This window comes from Impatiens glandulifera, chromosome 1 (genome assembly GCF_907164915.1).
Source record: "Impatiens glandulifera chromosome 1, dImpGla2.1, whole genome shotgun sequence".
NCBI lineage: Eukaryota > Viridiplantae > Streptophyta > Magnoliopsida > Ericales > Balsaminaceae > Impatiens > Impatiens glandulifera.
This window is the reverse complement of record NC_061862.1, coordinates 156,848,032-156,868,888: the sequence shown is the minus strand read 5'-3', so window position 1 is coordinate 156,868,888 and position 20,857 is coordinate 156,848,032. Positions and strand designations below refer to the sequence as shown.

The following is a 20,857-nucleotide window of genomic DNA, read 5'->3' as shown; positions in this document are numbered from 1 at the left end:
TTTTTTAATATAAATTAATTATTAAATAAAATATAGAAAGAGGAGAATAATTCAGTAAAAAAATTTAAAAACCAATTTTTCATAATTTTATTCAAACAAAGGTTTTGGGAAAAAATCCAAACAAAACCCCATTAATCACTTCTTCAAACAAGCTCAGTGTTATATATTGTGATTTTTTTGGGGGTTATTTATAACAAATTATATCATATAACTTATTATATAAAAATTGTATCATGTTAAGCCCAACGTGCAACCCATTTAATAAATAAAAAATATATTTAATTAAATATATTTGTTTTTTAAAATATAAAAGAGTTTAGCATAATATCTATAATAGAACTTAGAGATTTTTTTTTTATTAATTATGAGTTTAAATCTTCACCATAAATATTTTTTTTTACAATTTTATAAACTAAAATTAGGGAATTCAAAATTATTCTCACATTTTTACTTGGATACAGGGCAGCTCATAAGTGGGGACTGACTGGGTACAGTGTGATTTATTGGAAAAAAAATTTTAAAAAAGAAGTTATAGCTATACAAATATTAAATATTAAAACTAGCCTTAAGATATATATTACTTAAACTATTAGCTAACTGAGCTAACTCTGGTTCTGGTACAGTGCGATAGTAAATTTATTTTAAAAATTATGGATAGTAAAATTTTAATAAAATAATTTATCTTAAAAATTTACCATTATTTTAAAATAAAATAATTATCAAATTAACATTAATTTACAACTACATAATTTAAATCATAATCTTTAATTTTATTTATTTATACTTTTAATGTATTTTATTTTTAATAACTTATGTCATTTCTGAACTAATTTGTTTTTTTTTTTTTTTCAAATCATTAATTAAAATGCAATTATTCATTTATAATGTCTTAAGATGTTAAATATGAAGTATATTTTTATTATTTAACTTAATTAAGTAAACTAAATATATTTTATTCTAGAAAGTTTATTATCATACAAATGAACCATATTTTAACAAACAACACCATAAACTATTCTTCTCCTTTCACTTCCCTGATATAATAAAAATATTAAATTATCTTTGATTTTTAATAATTAATTATCTTACATTACAATTACTGTCAAGTTAAGTTATATAAATTAACTTATAATATATAAATAAAAAATACAATACCTACAAAAATAAACATTATATTAATTAAACTTTTAAACATAGATTATATTAATTAAACTTTTAAAATAGTTATCGTTATTATTTGCAGGTAATTTAGGCTCGTGTCAATTCTGAGGCAAAGTTATATATTATATTAATACTTTTGTTTTGGTTAAAAAATATATATTACAAATTTTATATTCACTTATTTATATTATTCACAAATATAATATATATATATATATATTAATTTATATAAATTTTTTTTTTATATATTTATATAAACTTAAATAATTTTAATTTTATTTAATTTTTTACATTTTATATTTATAATTATAATTAAATATACTTTTTAATTTTGATTAATAATATTTAAGAGATAAATAAGTTTATATTATCTTTTTACACTTATTTTTTTTATGTGGTTTGTTTTAATAGTTATTTTTCTTTCTTTATTATACAAATTATTTAAAAATTAAATATCACATTATAAATAAAAATTTATTCACATTTTAAATTAAATTAATGTAATAAAATATTATTTTAAAAGTAAATAAAATATTTTTCACTAATTACTTAACATTTATCTCTTATATATATTTATAAAAATAATAAACTTAAATATATATATATATATAATATATATATATATATATATATTAATAGTTTTATTATGCACGTGTAAATATTTACTGAATTTGGTTAAAACTCTATTTAATTAAAGTATTTTAAATCTATTTATCAAAATCTCTTTCACTCAAGCTTACAATATCCAGGCTAAAAAAATTATAATTATTTTCTAATCAGTTTAATAAATATTTTTGTTTTATAAGGTTGTATAGGGCCAAACCATAAATATATTAAATTATATAAATCATAAAATGAAACCATTGTATATATTTAACAAAAAAAAAAAATATCAACTTGAAAATATAATTAAAGAGTGATTTTGATATTTTGTTCAATTATCAATTGGATGAAAATAAAAAAAAAACTGACGTAATTCCAATTTATTTAACATTTATAAATTTATTTTATTTTAACATTTTTATTTGTTTTATGTCTAACTTAAAATAAACTAATATAATGTTTAAATTTTAATAAAATATTATCATATATTAATTTAATAATTAATATTATAAAATGTATTGTTATCAAAATTTATAAATTAAAAATCGGTTTCAAACATATGTGCAGATGAATCTTATCTAACTACATATAACTACACTATTTATACCATATTAAGATTCAGTTTTAGATCCATATGTTTTCAAGTATACATTATTTTAAAAAATTATATAATATGTTCAAAATATAATATACTTTTTGATAAATTAGATTTTGTAAATGATATATATTGAATATTTTAGTTAAACGTTATTCATTATAAATTAAAAAAAATATATTATGTATTCAAAGTTTAAAATATAATCAACACATTAAAATTTATATCTAAATTAATAAAAATAATGTTTCCATATGTGTTTTCAAGTAGATATTATTTTTTAAAATGAGTTAATATTTTTAAAATATAATATACTTTTTTATTTATTAGATTTCTGTAAATTATATATTATTTTTTTAGTTAAATATTTAAGTATAAGATCTATACATAAATTAATAAAAATAATGTTTCCTTATGTGTTTTCAAGAAGATATTATTTTTAAAATGAGTTAACATGTTGAAAATATAATATACTTTTTGATTTATTAGATTTCTTTAAATTATATATTAAATTTTTTAGTTAAATATTATTCATCATAAATTAAAAGTTAAAAATATGATTTAATTTATTTAATAAAATAAAATTAAAAAAAAGTAAAAAATAAAATAAAATCTATACCTAAATTAATAAAAATATGAAGAAAGTAATTACATGACTTATTGACCAAATTATGTCACGGCTCCCGGCCTTTAGCCAATTTCGTGTCAATTATGGTGCTCGGTTTATCGAATTTTGTGCTCGGTTCAATGTTTCAATTAAAATATTGTTGAATTTTTTTAAATTTTTAATATTCTATTATAAATGTTTTCTTAAATTTTTAATATTTTATTATAAATTTTATAAATGAGTGAATTTATATATTTACAAATTTAAAAGTAAGTTATTATTTATTTATTAAATTTAGGTATACAAATTATTAAAAGGAATATAATAAATTGAATTAAAATTAGGTCAAACCAAACCAAGGCTTACTATACAGGGCTTTCAAATTCCAGATTATTTGAAAACGTATAAAATCGAACGAGCCGGCCCAATGTATATTATGATTGTTTACTCAAGGTTGACCATAAACGTTAAAAGGCGATGAATCCAAGAACGCAAATTCACGCTTTTACAAAACCTCGCACGCCAAAGGAGTTTCAAAAACCCCCGGTTTTCTAAAAACAAGTCTCGTTCTATAATCAGATCTCTCGGTGGAGAAGAAGAGGGGAAAAAACAAATACAATCGGAAACCGAGATTATAATCTCATATTGATCATCTTTTACTTTATCCTTTCTTTACATTATCAGCTATTTGGAGTGAGAAAGACAGGTTACAAATACAATATCAGATTTATACTCTTTCTTTTCCAAATTTTGGCCATATGGAACTGCAGAACGCAGTCAAGCAAGCCCTAAACGCTCTTTATCATCATCCTGACGATGCTGTTCACATAGAGGCCGATCGATGGCTTCAAGAGTTTCAGCGAACACTTGACGCTTGGCAGGTATATTATATTATCCATTTCTCTATCTTTTGCCTTTCTTCTTACAGTTACTTATGGGTTTCTCATTGGGTTTTAAACTGTTAACTGAACGGAATTCTGGGTATTGTTTCTTTTTCATTATTTTTGATTTGGTTAAGTCCTTAATATAGAGAGACTGAATCAGTGCTTCAAATTTCATAGAAAGTCATCAACTTGATTATCTGGTTGGTTTTATTTCCGCAATTTGGTTAATATTTCTCATCGTCTTCACTCTCACTCTTCTATGGTTCTACTCATCTCATTTGTTTTGAGCTCCACCCAAGTGCAGTGCATGTTTGATGTTATCCTATAAATGTTATTATTGTTTGTATCCATCAAGATTATATCTTGGATACTGAATCCGATGTAAGGATTAACCCTTTGCATGTACTATCCAACTGGACTAACACTTTGCATGTACTATCCTACTTCATTGTCTTGTTGTGTTTGTACTCCTAATGATTTCAGAGTTAATAACAATGTTTTTTAAGCAAGGGGGATGGAAAAGAAACCAGATTTACTCTGGATAGAGCTAGTTAGTCAAACTTAGGTACATAAAAAGTGTAGAAGATGTAAAAGGATATTTGCAGATATAGCTTCGTGTATTTACTTACAGGTGATAAAGAAATATCTATACAATCCATGATTTTGGCAATGACAGCGAGTGTGCTATTAATATTATTTTGCAAGCTGGTTCCTTGACTATGTTACTGACCACAAGCTATGATTTGTCAGATGCATGTGGTTAGATGAACAATTTAGTACTACTAACATTTCTTAAAATAAAGTAACGGTACTTGTTATCTATTTAGCATGTTTTATTGGGTTATTCAGAATTAATGTTTCATGTCAGCATCGCTATCCACAGAAGCTTATGGAGGATTATGCTTTTGAGACGAAGTGGAGTTGATACTTTTGATTTGTGTATCACCCATTCGTTGTAGTATATTGTACCATATGACTAGAGAAAAGTGTTCGGTTTGCCAATACACATGCTTGCTTTTGCATAATATTTAGTGCAATTTATGTCTGTCATTCCTTACGGCAAACCAAATAAAAAGAAATAGGAAAAAATCTCATTGCTAACCATTTTTTTATTAAACTTTGATTTTGATAAATGATTCAAAGAATACACATTTTATATTAATCTATTGCTTTGTCAGAGGTATGCGGAAAGTCTACATGACCACATCTAGTATGTTAACTCTTGATGTTTGCGCTTACTACTGTACTGATAATCCCGCAGGTGGCTGACAATTTACTTCATGATGTCAGTAGCAATCAGGAGACATTAATCTTTTGTTCTCAGACTTTAAGAAGCAAGGTACCCATGGTTTCCCCCCATCAATCTTTATATTTTAATGATTTGCCCATGAATCTTTGCATTTTATTTCTTTCACTGGCTTCATTTGCATTTGGAATTGCTGTCTGAATTTCAGATTATGCTACAATATTTTGATCCACTTCAAGCTCAGATACTGTGTCCACACGAATATATTCTGATCATATTTCAATGTTATTAGCGGCTTCTATTATGCTTTCTCATATTTATATTTGATTGATAGGTACAACGAGATTTTGAAGAACTACCTCCTGAAGCCTTTTGTCCCTTGCGGGACTCCCTGACTGTAGGTCCACTTCATTTTTGCAATTTTAGTAATTACCCAGAATGTTAAGAGTCATATTGTAATTTCTGTGGACACATGAATCTATTGTTGTTTCACTTCTTTTATGCCAGGAGAGTAAGTTGCTTGTTAGTTTCATGGGAAAACTTTCAAAGTGATATATGATGACTTGTCATTTTGTTCATAGAATTTCATCTCAATGAGTGGTCTACTTTTGATACAAATGGATATAAAGAATTGTTTCAAGTTTTTTGGAGTCATTCAAGGCCTAAATTACACGCAATGTCTCCAAATATCCGTTCTTGGTTTAGTACAATGCTTTCTTATTAGAATCGTTGTACACACATGGCATATGTTGATTTTTTTATCAAGACACTATTTAGTGAAAGTTAAAATATTTATCTTGTAAGTGATGAGAAACTTTAACTATAGAAAAATGAATATGTTATCTAGATAATACTTAAATCAAGAAGATAGAAAGCATACTCCCAGTACAATAAGGTAACAATGTAAGACCAATTTCTTATAATGGTTGTATTTAACATATAGCGAGTTTATTTATTTATTACATTTCATTTGCTAAGCAAAGAAGATAAACTTTTTCCATGTGAGAAACCAATGATCACATCTGGTGCTTTATGTTTTCCGGAATAGCAGGGGTCTTCTGAAAGTATTTAATTTGAAAGGTGTTTTCAGTATGTGGAGGTGCCCTGAATACTAAATGAAATCTTTATTGGATAATAGTATAATGCATGTAAAATTGTTTATTTTTGCTGTGTTTGACATATGAAACTGGTGCTTTCTACACATGATGCCATACCTTTCTATCTATTTATCTAACTCTGCACTAATGATTTCAATGTAGACATTGTTGAAGACATTTCACACGGGTCCACCAAAAGTCAGAACACAGGTACTGAACTGATTATGTGCCTGCATAGTGTGCAATGTTATAGCTGATAATGTGTTCTAAAATGGGTCATTTTTTAGATTAGTTTGGCAGTGGCTGCATTGGCAGTACATGTGTCAACAAAAGATTGGGGTGATGGTGGCATTGTAAATTGGCTTAGAGATCAAATGAAATCTCATCCTGAATGCATACCCAGTTTTCTTGAGCTTCTTAAAGTTCTACCCGAGGTAAATGTTGGTTGTATAAATTTAAAAATTAAAGTGCATCCTTAACATGTAACCCATCCATTGTGTATTCCTATAACACAAGAATGGCTAGATCATTATGATCTTATGAGGATTCTGATTAACATTCTCTACATTAGGAAGTCTTCAACTATAAGATAGCAGTTCGTCCAGATAGACGACGCCAATTTGAAAAAGAATTGACGTTTGCTGTTGAAGCTGCTCTTGATATCCTGACTGCTTGTGGAAAATTTGTTGAACTCAAAGAGCAGGTGGGATCCTTTATTTTGAGGTCTTCATGAATTAAATTAATTCCTCACTAGGTTATTTCATCTTATTGTCTACATTTTTTTGTAAATTCTGTTATTAGCTTTATTCATTCTTAGTTATCTTTTGAATTTAGGAATCTTATTAATGCATGCTTTATAACTCAACCTCGTCCTCTAATTTTGAATTAGAGTTCTCACATAACATCTCCTAGAATAATATGACATGTGTTTGATATTATTAATGCTATTGTTTAGAAACACTTTTTAACTCTGTTTATCCATCTAAATCTAGATACATGTTTTATTGAATTTGTCTCTTACTAAGTTTAGTCTCTAAATATTTTTGTATGGGGATTCAGATCTAGAAACAAAATAAAAAGTGTTTCCATATAGGATACTTGTAGTTAGTGGTTTTAATTGGTTATGTGTTGTCTACTTTAGAGTATTAGGATGTAAATTTCATATAGGTTGAATATTGACATTGAACTTCTTCCTAAGGGCTTTGCTAACCCTGGATTTGGTGCACAATAGTGAAATCTAAATCTAGTGAGATCAAGATTTTCACCTTCATTTTCCCAAAAAAAAGATTTTCACCTTCAAATGTCCTTTGTTTAGTCAGTAGTTGGTCCAGCTTCACATGTATAGCTTCAAACCCATGTGGAAGTGCTGAAACTTTCTCTTGGGTAGCTTTATTACCGTCTTCAAAATCGTGAACTTGATGTGCTAAGTCAGAATGGGTAACCATATTCGGGGAATGCAGATTCTTTGAAAGGTAACAAGGCAGGTCTTTGTTGGCATAAAAATGTAAGACAAAGTAGTAGATTCTGAATGGACAAATTTGAGTAGAAAATCAGTGTTCTGCTATGATACCAAATTGTTGTTAAACATTGTGTGAGTGCGGAAAAGAACAAGGAAGTAAACAAGAGAGGAGGAAAGTATCAAATACTATCAACAAAACCAACCAATATGTTTACAACTTTTATTTTGGAAAACGTTGGGTTCCGCATCTCCTTCGGAGTGCGACTAATCTCCGAGTTAAGCACATATCCGCAAACACACTTAACCAATTAACCAGGTGAGCGGAACTTGTCGCCTGAAGAGCTCGAACCCATGACCTCCAGGGAGACTGGGGATATCCACCTCTTTTTTTGCCGCTAGGTTAGAAGAGGGGACGTTTACAACCTTACTTATATGCAAAGCTAGAGTTCTAAGTTAAATTAATTAACTTAAAGTTTGCTTTAATTAGATAATTAAACTAACTAAACAGGTGATTTGCTGTTATAGTTATAATCTGAAGATAACAAATGAGTAGTTTGTATCTATGTATGTTTATGCATTGTCAGTCCCTTCTTTTCAATACGTTGGCCTTCCAGGGTCGTATTTAGTCAGGTCATCCTGCTCTTGGATTGTAAAATATCTACCATTGCCCATGTGGCACCTCAAATACTTGCATAGTTCAATCTTTACCTGTAGTTTATCGTATAAAAATAGACCAGATTTTTTTGGAATAACGTTTCTAGTTTTTTGTTGCTGTTTAATTTACAGGTTCTTGAGGCATTTGCTTCTTGGCTACGGTTAAGGCCCAGGTACTTCTTTTTGTTTCACACCTTTCAGCATTATATGATTTGGGACTTGGCTTTAATAGTGGGTGATATGTTTTTCTTCCAATGTTGATACCTATATCGTACTAGGAAATACATTTAACCATGGTGTTTGCTAAACCAAAAATGTTTTTGTGACAATAAAGTTATTCCAGGCATTGAGTAAGAAACTAGTGTCTACATTCAAAACTCATATCAACAGATAAATACAACTTCATTTATTCTCCCCAACCCCAAAGAAAGCTAGAAAAAATGGATACATGGTGCTTAGAGTGGATTTTACACTGATTCTTTTTCCGGTTTAAATCTCCTTATTTCTGTTTTGCAATTAATCTCTTTCACTTTTTATCTCTTTCAGGATCCCTACTGCTGTTCTTGTTTCTCATCCATTAGTACTTACAGCTCTTTCTAGCTTGAATTCTGACATCCTTTCAGAGGCATCCGTCAATGGTATGTTGAAGATATTTAGTTTAGGTTTAAAGGTGTCATTGTGTCAAAGATACTAGATTGAAGGTGTTCTAGTCTTTTATGCCATCTCTTTTAAGTAGCCAAGATTTCATTCTTGTAGCATGTATCACCAAAATCTTCTTTCTTGTAGCATTCACTAGTTGTCTTTAATGACACCCATGTTCTAATTATTTTTTGCAGTTATTTCTGAGCTGATCCACTACACATCATCAAAACGTTCGTCTTGCATTTCTGAGCAGATGCCTTTAATTCAAGTAATTGTTCCTCAAGTGATGAACCTTAAGGAACAACTTAAAGACCCTTCCAAGGTATAACTTGAGCATTCTTTTATACCATTCTCAGATCTCTACTGGATAATCAAAACAAAACCATAACAATGCATATACAGTCTCTTGAAGGGTATAGAAGTTCTTCTCTTTTCCATAATTTTCTACGCAGGATACATATGGTGTAACTAAAGTTGTGATTGACTTTATCTTTGTGTATATCATGATTCCAGCCCCTGCATATTATAATACATTATCTTTTTTGCAATGTTTTTTGGTTGGTTAGTTAAATTTCTCCCACTACCACTTAAACAGTTTAGAAATGTTTTTACCCACTCAATAAATAGTATTGTTGTTTATATTCCAAACACCTAATGTAAGGTTTACTTTCCTTTATTTTACCTTGGACAACCATTTATCCTTCTTAACTTATGTGGTGTGATGGCATCTTATTTCCTATTTTTGATGTGGGAATTTTGTTCTCATATGTACCCATCTTCTAGGAATATATTGTCATTTTTGTGGTCCTAGGAACTATAAAACTTCAAAGTATATTTCTTTTCTTTTTAAAAAAAAATTACTTTGAAGGGGAGAATAAGTTGGAATTTTATTCTACCTTTGTACAATCCCCTTGACTAAAAGGATATTGATATTTAACAGGCTATAAGAAATCTAGTGGATATGACATCCTTTCTGTTGGCTATTTATTGCTATGTAGGTTTACCTAGCTGTTATATGAATGGATTATAATGCAAATCATAATACTCGTTTAACTTGCTCATTCTTTTTCATTAAGGATGAAGAAGATGTGAAGGCAATAGCTCGTTTATTTGCTGACATGGGTGATTCTTATGTTGAATTGATTGCCAATGGTATGCGTCTTCCTCTTTGCTTGGAACTCTTCCCCAGATTTACTTAATGCACTCACATTAAGCTATTATTACCCAACGCCCTTGCCCATTCAAAATGAATAAGTAGGTCTGTCTTCATCTATATTAAGACCAAAACTTACCATACAGTGATATCTTTTCTTGGGTTTCCAGGCTCGGATGAATCTATGTTGATCGTTTACGCTTTACTGGAAGTGGCTTCACATCAAGAGTACGACATTGCCTGTATGACATTCAACTTTTGGCACAATCTTCAGACTATTCTGATTGAAAGGTAAATCTTCTGGGTCCTTTGCTCAGCTGTAATTCTTGTGAAGTACTTATATTGATGATTACAGCCCTCCAGGCACTCTTACACATCATTTGGTGATGAATCTTCCATAGAAGCCGAAAGAAATCGCAGGATCTTGATATTTCAGTCATCATATGAATCATTGGTTTCCTTGGTGAGTCTTGTTAGGGCTTCCTGCAAGTATGTGTTTTGCTTCCAATATGTCTTATGATTATGAAGCCTTATTTTCCTGAATATCGCTGATTGTAAGTTTCCAAGATCTCAATATCTTTCAATATGTTATATGGTTATGGAACCTCATTTTTTATTTGGTCCATTTGAACATGTTGGATTGCCAACTCCAGGTGTTCTAGGATTTGGTACTACCTGATATCTAATTTTTAACTTTCTGTTCACTTGATATGCAAAAGCAATTGTATTAGTGTGTTGGGTGGGTAGTAAACAACAATTGCAGTTTCTTCATTTACTAGGCACTGATCACTGTTCGGAATATGTATTAGGCCTGGTAGTGAGGTGCTTGTCGAGTTGTTTCCCTGACCATTATGGATTCTGTTAGTACAATTGATGTAATGTAATGGTTGTTGATGATTTTTTTATTACTTTTTACTTCAATCTACTTTCAGGTTAGTTCAAGAGTTCAATATCCGGAAGATTATGGAGTGCTTACGACTGAGGATCAAAAGGATTTCAAACAGACTAGATATGGTATAGACAAGGCATTAATGGAGTAGTTATTATTCACTACATAATGAACTGAATTGTAATTGTTCTAGATGCATGACAGACACTTTTCTGGTATCAAATTGCTTTTGTTGTTTCAGTTATGTGCCATGCTTGCATGATCAAATAAAAACATATGTGATGCTTACATGATTATATCTTACCACTTATTTGTGTTTTTGATGCATAGATTTGCAATCGACAAGGCTGTAAATAGTCTAATATTATTTTTATTACCTTTTTCCCTGTTAAATATAAACATTTTGAATTATAAGTGGAATAGAAAAACTTTCCAAGGGAAGTGTTTCGGAATCGAAAGAATCAAATATTTCCTCCTTCATGCTTGCCTCCACCAGAAAAAAGGGGGATGTGCACAAGATGGGAGTACTTTGATCATATAGGAATTTAGCCCTTATCGTAAATGTGACCTCTTTCTGTTTGTCTGTCTTCTATTTTATTGACAAGTGTTCTATAACCAGTTTCAGTTCTGTACTTAAGTTTCTTGAGAACTTACTTGTAAACTTATGCAATGTATTTCTGTGTGTTATTGCTCTCTTAGATTCATGTAATGAGGTAATATGAGGCTTTGACTATTTACTTAATTTCAAATTGCAAATAATGGGTTTAGCACCATGTGGCAGTAATGGATTTTTTTATTTTATTTTACTAGATGTTGCGGATGTTCTAATTGATGCAGCAGTGGTACTAGGGGGTGAAGCGACACTGAAGATTCTTTATATGAAGTTTGGTGAGGTGATAAGTCTATCTTCTGCCAGATCATCCATTGGTTTATAATTCATCTTGTAGGTACTTATGTTAGGATTTAATAAAAAAGAAGACTTGAATTAAGGAATGTCTTTACTTCACAGATAAAAGGGAAATTGTTTCCTTGTTTTAATATGATATGTATTAGGGTAGGATATATGGGTAAATAGTGATAAAGCTAGTATTGTAATTAATATTATTTGAGGAAGGAAGTTAGATATAAAGAGTAGAGTAAGTGTACTAGGTAAGAAATGTTATGAATGAATCTGTTTTTTCTTCTCATCTATATCAGGTTTAGGCTATTCTTTACCCTCCTAATTTCTTCCTGAACTTAGCTTTTTAGGAACATGCTAAGGTGATGTTCTGTAATTGCTAGTATGTATTCATCTTGAATTGCACACATAAACACCTTATAATATTACAATATGCTTTCTCCGTCATATGTTATTGAACACATTTTACTTGGCTAAGTGAATGATTTAGTATGTGATCCGTAGTATGGAACAAAAAATGGCAGTGTTTTTTGCATAAAATTTTGGCAGAATGTGTTATCTATTATAATTTTACTAGCATTAATGTGAATTGCTCTTTTAAAAAACAATTTCTAAACAACATGAAGTACCTCGTCTGAGTTCTTTTAAAAAAACTAGTAGATAAACAACATGATTGAGGGAGGAAATGAGTTCAAGGATGAAGTTCTTTTTTGTTCAACAATTTGGCGGTAGAAATCAGAATCTTCTGTGCAACAGTTGTGTTCCTTGAAGCTATCCACCTGCTGCCAATTTCTAAAGAGAATGTTGAATAGGATACTATAGATGATTCATTGGCTAGCATGGATCTAGTGTTATACCCTTCTGAATTGCTAAAGAAGGGGCAATTCCTTGCGGATATATTCTTAGTTTCCTGAAGAGAAATGTCCATTGAGGTCTATTTTGTGTCCATTAGAGAAGATTAAGCAATTTTGCTTTGACCTTCTCTATGTGTCCTCTTCTGTGTCTTTGAGTTTAAAAAGATTGTTTCTATTTCTTATTAAAAGACCACCCTTAGTGTAGTTATTTCCTTTATCATCAGTGAATCTGAATCTTTCTGGGGTTAGCGATTTGGCTAAACACACAATAATTAGATGATTAAATTATAGTCTGAGTTGTCCAAGCAGTTCTTTGATTTATATTGCCTATTGTTTCAACAGTTCACACACTGATGGATTTCTATTCCAAACTTTAACGTACCACCATTTTCTCAGGCTGTGGCTCGCAGTCAAAATGAAGAAAGCAGCAGATGGCAACCAGCAGAGGCTGCTCTATATTGTATAAGGGCCATATCTGATTATGTATCTTTTACAGAAGCTGAATTTTTGCCCCAGGTTTGCATCCCCAGCAAGTTTCTATAAGTTCAATGTTAATATGGCCCTGACCTGAACTTTGATCTTTTCACATAGTATTGCAAATAAGATTGTAATGGCAAGTAAAAAAAAGGTTGATCCTTAGATCCCAACTAATTTTTGCTAATGGAATGGAATTTGGATGATTGTTCAAAAAATCAGATAAAAAAGGATTGCATCAAACAGAAGTGATCAGCTGTAATTGTACGTAACCCTAAAAACTCAAACGTGACAATGGTATGATAATCTTGTATGATAACGCTGCAGTTGTTATTGATCAAGAAGGAAATCCAAAAAGATCTTGAACCTACAAACTTAAAAGATTAACAAATAGACATTTTCTAGCATTTAGTGTGAGACAAATGTGGATTAAGAGTTTAGAATGATTAAATTTAATGTTACTATCTTCGCGAAAAAGGACCAGAGGTATTTTCTGAGACAATACCGGGTGGTTTATTCATTAAATTGTGATGTAAACTTCTAGTAACAATAGATTCCTTTCTTTCTTTTGGATTTATTCTCTCTTGCTTAAATATTAATACATAACACCTTGTAATACAATGAAATTTCAAGTCAATTTTGACAAAAATGATATATACATATAATTTTGAATCTTTAAACTACTTGCGTAAAACTTATGTGATATTATAATTAACTAGTAAATATTCTTTGTAATAAATATTTGTACTTAATTTTGGCCTACTGAATTTGTAGATACAATTGAAAATATACAATTTCAAGAAGTTTTAATCCATAGAAAACTATGAATTGGATTTGGACGAGTAGACTTTGTACACTTCATAATGATTATGTACTGGATAAAGCTCTGGCTCACACCTCTGGTTACTATTGTGTTTTGTTCTGCTTTTTATTATCTTATTTTTTTGTTTGATTGGTCTTTTGGAAATCTTCCTCGTCCACATTTTATAGTGTTGTATTTCTCCTTAATAATTTTTACTTTCTGTTCTTGTTCAGATTATGTCATTGCTTCCAACACTCCCTCGTCAACATCAGCTTTTGACAACTGGTAGCAATATTACTCTTTGACAGTGTTCTTTGATGCTTTCTTGCTTTCCTTTCTTGATATTGACAAGGTTTTATCAATGGAGGGGGAGATAAGCTACTTTGCAGCACTCAATCAATTTATTTTTATTGCTATTTCATATCATGGTTCTTGATCAACAAGATTAACCAGTAAATATGTTGAATTTTTTTGCTATTGAATTTTCAGTGTGTTTGACAATTGGGGCATATTCTAAGTGGATTAATGCATCACCTGGTGGATTCACCACATTCCTTCCTTCATTGATTGAGATTCTTGTTAGTGGAATGAGTGTTTCTGAAGACTCGGCGGCAGCGGCAGCTTTAGCTTTTAGGCACATCTGCAATGGTACGTATTAAGTAACTTTACATATACATGTATAAATAAATGGACACTTCAAATAGCTTTGTACAATCGCTTCACTTGAGATGTGCCTGGTACAAGTGTAGACCACTACCAGAACATGCATTGTCCTTTTAGATGATTAGATTTCTTGAAATATCTAGGTATATGTCATTGCTTCATTTAATTTTGGGCTTGGTTATAATAAAAAAATGGAGTTACGTTTAGGTTCCTTTTGTCGAAGTAGGGATTTGGGGGTGTAGCAATGTAAATTAATTTTGGTAATGTTTATTAAGATTTGATGAAACTTTCAACAAATCCGTTATTTATATCAATTGATCATCTACTAAAAAATAAAAATCATAAATGATTCATTTGTAAGCAAAACTATTATGAATAAATCTTATGTTTAATTGGAATGATAGATTGGGGGATCAGTCTACTTGAGGATTAACAATAAGACACTATCAAGAATAAAATAGTGTGTATACTGCCATGATTGATTCAGAGTTAATATCGCATCGATGATATTCTTAAGAGAATAGTAGCATAAAAAATTGTAAGAGTAAATTTTTTAAAATGCATTTTGGCTAGTTTCATCTATAGCGAAATATAGATTCATAGAAAATGTAAGATCCAAAGCAATCACTTTTGAGGTCTTATTCAAATTCTGAAAGTTGTGCAAGAGATCATAGGAAGATGATAAGATCTTATCATATGATAGTTCTGGTGTTCTGATCTTAATTTTATTTTTTGAAAAAATGAGATTCCATAAAAAAATACATAGTCAATGCTAAAGTCACATTGTCTATGATTGGAAAAACAACCGAGTACTAGTCATTACATGTGCTGAATTCATGAAAAGACACCTAGTGGCAGAAAAATAAATAAAAATATATGAACCACTTATTTCATGTCAGTCATAAATTGACCACAGAATATTTCTTTTTTGCCTGGATCTTAATTTTATTATGCCTAGATTGTGGGAAGAGACTTTCCGGATCCTTGGATGGCCTCTTTCACATATACCAAAGAGCAGTGACTGGAGAAGGTAGCTTTAAGGTTTCTGCAGAAGATTCACTTCATCTAGTTGAGGCTTTAAGGTATCATTCTTTGTCTTAAAATCACATTATATTGTTTGGTGGTTGAGCTAATTGGTTTTATTGAAGAATTTACTTCATCTCCGCAGTGTAGTCATAACTGAACTTCCTCCTGAGCATGCTAAAAGAGCTCTTGAAATGCTCTGTTTGCCAGCAGCAAATTCTCTTCAGGTTTGTTGATTGTCTGTGTAATTTATGCATTCATTTGAATTTATGCTAGCTAAATGGCTTATATTCCAGGAAATTATCAATCAAGGGCCTCTTATCTTGGGACAAGTAAATGCTCGTGATGTAACAGTTCATATTGATAGACTAGCAAATATCTTCAGGTATGTCTGGTATTCGTGATGTCTGGTTCTTACGTATCTTTTAACCTGTCTATTCTATTGTTAATGGAAATAACTAGATTTTGCCTGTAGATATGCGAGTCATCCTGAAGCTGTTGCAGATACAATTCAGAGGATTTGGCCGATATTCAAAGCAATTTTTGATACGTAAGAACTCAACTTTTTCTTCTTAGGAAAATATTGCCGTTTATTATCCCAGAGGGGTGCCCTACCTAATCAATTTGAAAAATGTCTATTCAGTCGTGCTTGGGATACAAGGACCATGGAATCCTTATGTCGGGCGTGTAAAAATGCTGTGAGTTTGCATAACAGATCTTTCTTTCAGCTAATTGTTCGAGTTATTGCAAAAAAAAAAAAAAACTTTTTCTAGTTATTCGTCTTTACTTGAAATAGTAAGATTAGCTTTCATTTTCACATTACATGGAAATAGTGTGGGAAAAACATATAGGTCACGTGTTAGAAGTCAGAATAGGTGTGTGCTATTGTAGCACCTATGTCTGGTTGTATAATTATTATTGTTAGCATGTTAAGCAGATTCTAATCTCTGCAGCTTAATAAAGACGGTCTAATTGCCAAACTTGATTTGCTGTGAAAGGACCTACTTTTGTGATCAAATTTAAGTCTTAGGCCTTATTTGATGTTTAATCTAAATAACCCCTTATTCCATCATCAGTCAAATCATTGATATCATTAACCAAAATATCCTTAATATTTATAATAGTTTAAATATTAAATACAAGTCCTTTCTTTTTTCTTCCAAAAAACCCGACATCAAACAAGCTCTTAATATCTATTCTTCAAAAAACATTCTGAACATATGTGCTGTCAAGAATATTGTGAAAAACTGGAATGTAATTTGTGTTTCTGTACAATATTTTGTTTACAAATTTTGGCTTCAGGTAAGAACGTCAAGAAGATTCATGGGAGTTACTATTGGAGCAATGCTTGAGGAGATACAAGGACTGTATACACAACATCATCAACCTTGTTTTCTTTATCTCTCTAGTGAGGTTATAAAGGTAAAATTATTTCATTTTATTTATGAAACCTTGTTTGTATGGTTCTTATCTTTTAGCAATCATTTGATTAATTATTTGGTGCAGATATTTGGATCTGATCAGTCATGTGCTGACTACTTGAAAATATTAATAGAATCACTCTTCAGCCAAACTACTCATCTGCTTACTAAAATCGAGGTATTAATTTTTTATCCATTGTTCAGTTAATCTTTTGCCTATGTTGTTGATTTTGACCAGCATAATATATATGTGCACAGGAATTCACTTCCAGGCCAGATATTGCAGATGATTGTTTTCTCTTGGCATCAAGATGCATCCGCTACTGCCCACAATTATTCTTTCCATCTCCAATATTTCCATCATTGGTTGATTGCTCCATGGTTGGCATAACTGTTCAACACAGGTTTTCCCTTTCTCTCTATCTCGATTCTCGAGTCATGTGATAATTCAGCAGCACTATTACTTAATAACTACCAACCTTTTGTCTAGGAGCTTGTTTGATGTAGTTTTTATTTTCATTTTAAATAATTAATTTTTTTTATTTAAAAAAAAACATTATTTGAAGAAAAAGGTGTAAACTTCTTATTAAAATCGTAAACAAAATATTGTACAGAAACATAAATTACATTCCAGGTTTCCCCAAGATTCTGACAGCACTTATGTTCATAATGATTTTGAAGGATGGATATTAAAGAGCTTGTTTGATGTAGGCATTTTTGGAAGATAAAAAACTTGTTTGATTAAAAATTGGATCATTTGGGGTTATTTGTGTTAAAGACTAAAATATCCTGTAATAGTTTAGAATGTTGATTTGATTGATGGAGTGGTTTGATGTATAACACTTCCCATTTTTTTTCACAGGGAGGCTTCCAACTCCATATTAACTTTTCTATCAGATATATGCGATCTTAGTAATTCTGGTCATGGAGAACAGTACTTATCTATCAGAGATGGTGTAATGGTTCCACGAGGTGCTTGTATTACCAGAATATTGCTTGCTTCCTTAACTGGAGCACTTCCTCCCTCTCGAATAGAATCGGTAACTAATATACTTCATTTTCCTTGCAAAATTTCTGTTTATTGGCTACTTTTGTTCAGTGGAGCTCACACCATTTTTATCTACACTAAATCAACAACTTTTTTATTATACATTTACTTCATTAGTGTTCCCGAATAAATCCATATCATTTTAGTTGTATTGCAATAAACTTGTTTTTCCAAAAGGTAGTTGCATTCTTGCTCACTTAAGTTACCATCAACAGTCTTAGGGCTTGTTTTATCTAGGGTTATTTTGAAATAATCTGAATTTTTGAACTTATAATTTGATTTTTGTTTTTGTTTTTTTTTAATGTAAGATACACCCCACTACAGTCATGACACATACTTCAACTTAAGGCGTTCTAAGTAAGAATCGACCCTGAAACCTTTGCTCTCTTAGGAACCACTCTTGTCAATTGAACTTATAATTTGAATGTTACGTAGAATAATGTAATCATACTAAAACAGCCAATATTATACTTGTAATATAGAACCTTATGATTGAATTTTACATGCAGGTGATTTACACATTAGTAGCCCTAACTCGAGCATACAAGTCTAGTGCTTTAGAATGGGCGAAAATTGCTGTATCATTAATCCCATTATCGGCTGTAAAAGAGGTGGAGCGGTCAAGCTTTATTCAAGCATTATCTGATCTGGCATCTGGGGCTAACATTAATGCTCTAACAATTCCAATCGAAGAACTGGCTGAGGTTTGCCGCAGGAATCGAACTGTTCAGGAAATTGTTCAAGGGGCATTGAAGCCATTGGAAATTCGGAGCTAAATTTGGCTGTTGTATCATAACAATGGAAGGGGCGCGGCCAATTTTTATCGAGGCCAAATCTTAGTTGTCAGCTTGAAAAGGAGTGGTTTAAAATTTGCCTGTTATTTTTCCATTTGATACTATTATATTAGCAGTTTTCTTATATCTATGTAACCCAATTTTTTTTGGGTCATATGAGTTGTGGTATAGAATTGTTATTGTGAAAATTCTATTTAATTTGTGGGATTTTGAGTGATCATGTAAGTATCATGGATTTTTTCCCTTTTTTTTTCCTCTTGACTTATTGAAATTTGTTGTAAATTTCATTTTTTTTTTCAGTTGCTTTCTTGGTCTTCCAGACTCTTCTTTTACAATGTAAAAGATAATATGTTTTGTTTCCTTTTTTATGATCTCATTTGTTATGTACTACATTGGTTTGTCTTTTGTCTTTTTCCATTTTTATGAAATGATTATCTTACTCATTTCCAAAGGTGATCATATAATTGCTTTCACTATATGAAAAATATTTAGATGATTTTGAATCACAAAAAGGAATAAAATTAACTTTTACACATTTTTGTAATGATTTGTGATTCATGGGTTATGTAGAAAATGGACATCTTTGTTGTGGATGGATACTTGCTAATTAAAAACATTGTTTGATTAAGTTTTTTTTTGTGAAACAATGGATTAAATAAATAATATAATTTTGTGATTAATATGTAATAAATTAAATATAAAATAAGAATAATTTAATGTTTTAATCCTCAAGATAGTTCAAGGGATAAGTTAATCTACAAATTAAGAATTTGTAATAATTTATTTTAAAAGAATATTAATTATATTTTATTATTATTTATATATATAATTAAATATAAAATTAATCTAATAAATAAAGTACAATGAATGTGTGATTTGTACTAATTTTTTTAAATTAATAATAAACTTAATATATTAAATAAAAGTATTTACAAAATCAATAATATGATTTTTTGAATAAATATAAATTTACTTTATTAACTTATAAAAGTTTAACTAATTTAAATATATTTTATTAGAATTGGAAAAATTATAATAGTTTAACTCAAAATCTTAAAAATTTACTTTATTAACTTAATCATGAAATATTGTACTAGCTTCCTACCTTAAAAATAAATAATAATAATTTATTTGATTTAAAAATACTAAATTTAAAAAAAAGAAAAGAAATATATATATAGTTAAGTTGATTTAAAAACTGATACTAAATATATATATATATATATATATATATATATATATATATATATATATATATATATATATTATATATATATATATATATATATATATATTTAAATTATACCAAATTACTTTAAACAAAAGTAAAAAGTATACATATAATTTTATTCAGAGAATGCCTAATACAATCTCACAATTATAATTATTTTTTAAATTACTGTTTTAAATAAACTGAATATGAGATTTGTGTTCTCAGGCTGTGGCTCGTAGTCAAAATGAAGATGGTATAAGGGCCATATCTGATTATGTATCTTTTACAGAAGCTGAATTTTTGCCCCAGGTTTGCTTCATTTAGTTTTGGGCTTGGTTATAATAAAAAATGGAGTTACCATAAGGTTCCTTTTGTCGAAGTAGGGATTTGGGGTGTAGCAATGTAAATTAATTTTGGTAATGATTATTAAGATTTGATGAAACTTTCAACAAATCCGTTATTTATATCAATTGATCATCTACTAAAAAATAAAAATCATAAATGATTCATTTGTAAGCAAAACTATTATGAATAAATCTTATGTTTTTATTGGAATGAAAGATTGGGGGATCACAGTCTACTTGAGGATTAACAATGAGACACTATCAAAAAATAAAAATAGTGTGTATATTGGCATGCATGATTGATTCAGAGTTAATATCGCATCGATAATTTTC

At 29.7% G+C, this 20,857-nt stretch overlaps 1 protein-coding gene across 1 annotated transcript; it reads left to right on the top strand.

Moving 5' to 3' along the window:
• The first annotated feature begins 3,485 nt into the window (after nt 1-3,485).
• LOC124920357 (transportin MOS14) lies at nt 3,486-19,357 on the top strand. The gene is made up of 27 exons (XM_047460832.1): nt 3,486-3,847; nt 5,112-5,189; nt 5,431-5,493; nt 6,356-6,403; nt 6,481-6,627; nt 6,765-6,896; nt 8,439-8,479; nt 8,853-8,944; nt 9,143-9,270; nt 10,025-10,100; nt 10,272-10,392; nt 10,465-10,564; nt 11,034-11,115; nt 11,801-11,883; nt 13,139-13,258; nt 14,252-14,303; nt 14,508-14,666; nt 15,640-15,763; nt 15,850-15,931; nt 16,001-16,089; nt 16,180-16,254; nt 16,348-16,402; nt 17,007-17,126; nt 17,211-17,303; nt 17,384-17,529; nt 17,988-18,165; nt 18,683-19,357. Exons 1-27 carry the CDS (start codon nt 3,725-3,727, stop codon nt 18,947-18,949), a joined length of 2,874 nt encoding a protein of 957 aa, XP_047316788.1. The 5' UTR covers nt 3,486-3,724; the 3' UTR covers nt 18,950-19,357.
• Nucleotides 19,358-20,857: the final 1,500 nt, after the last annotated feature.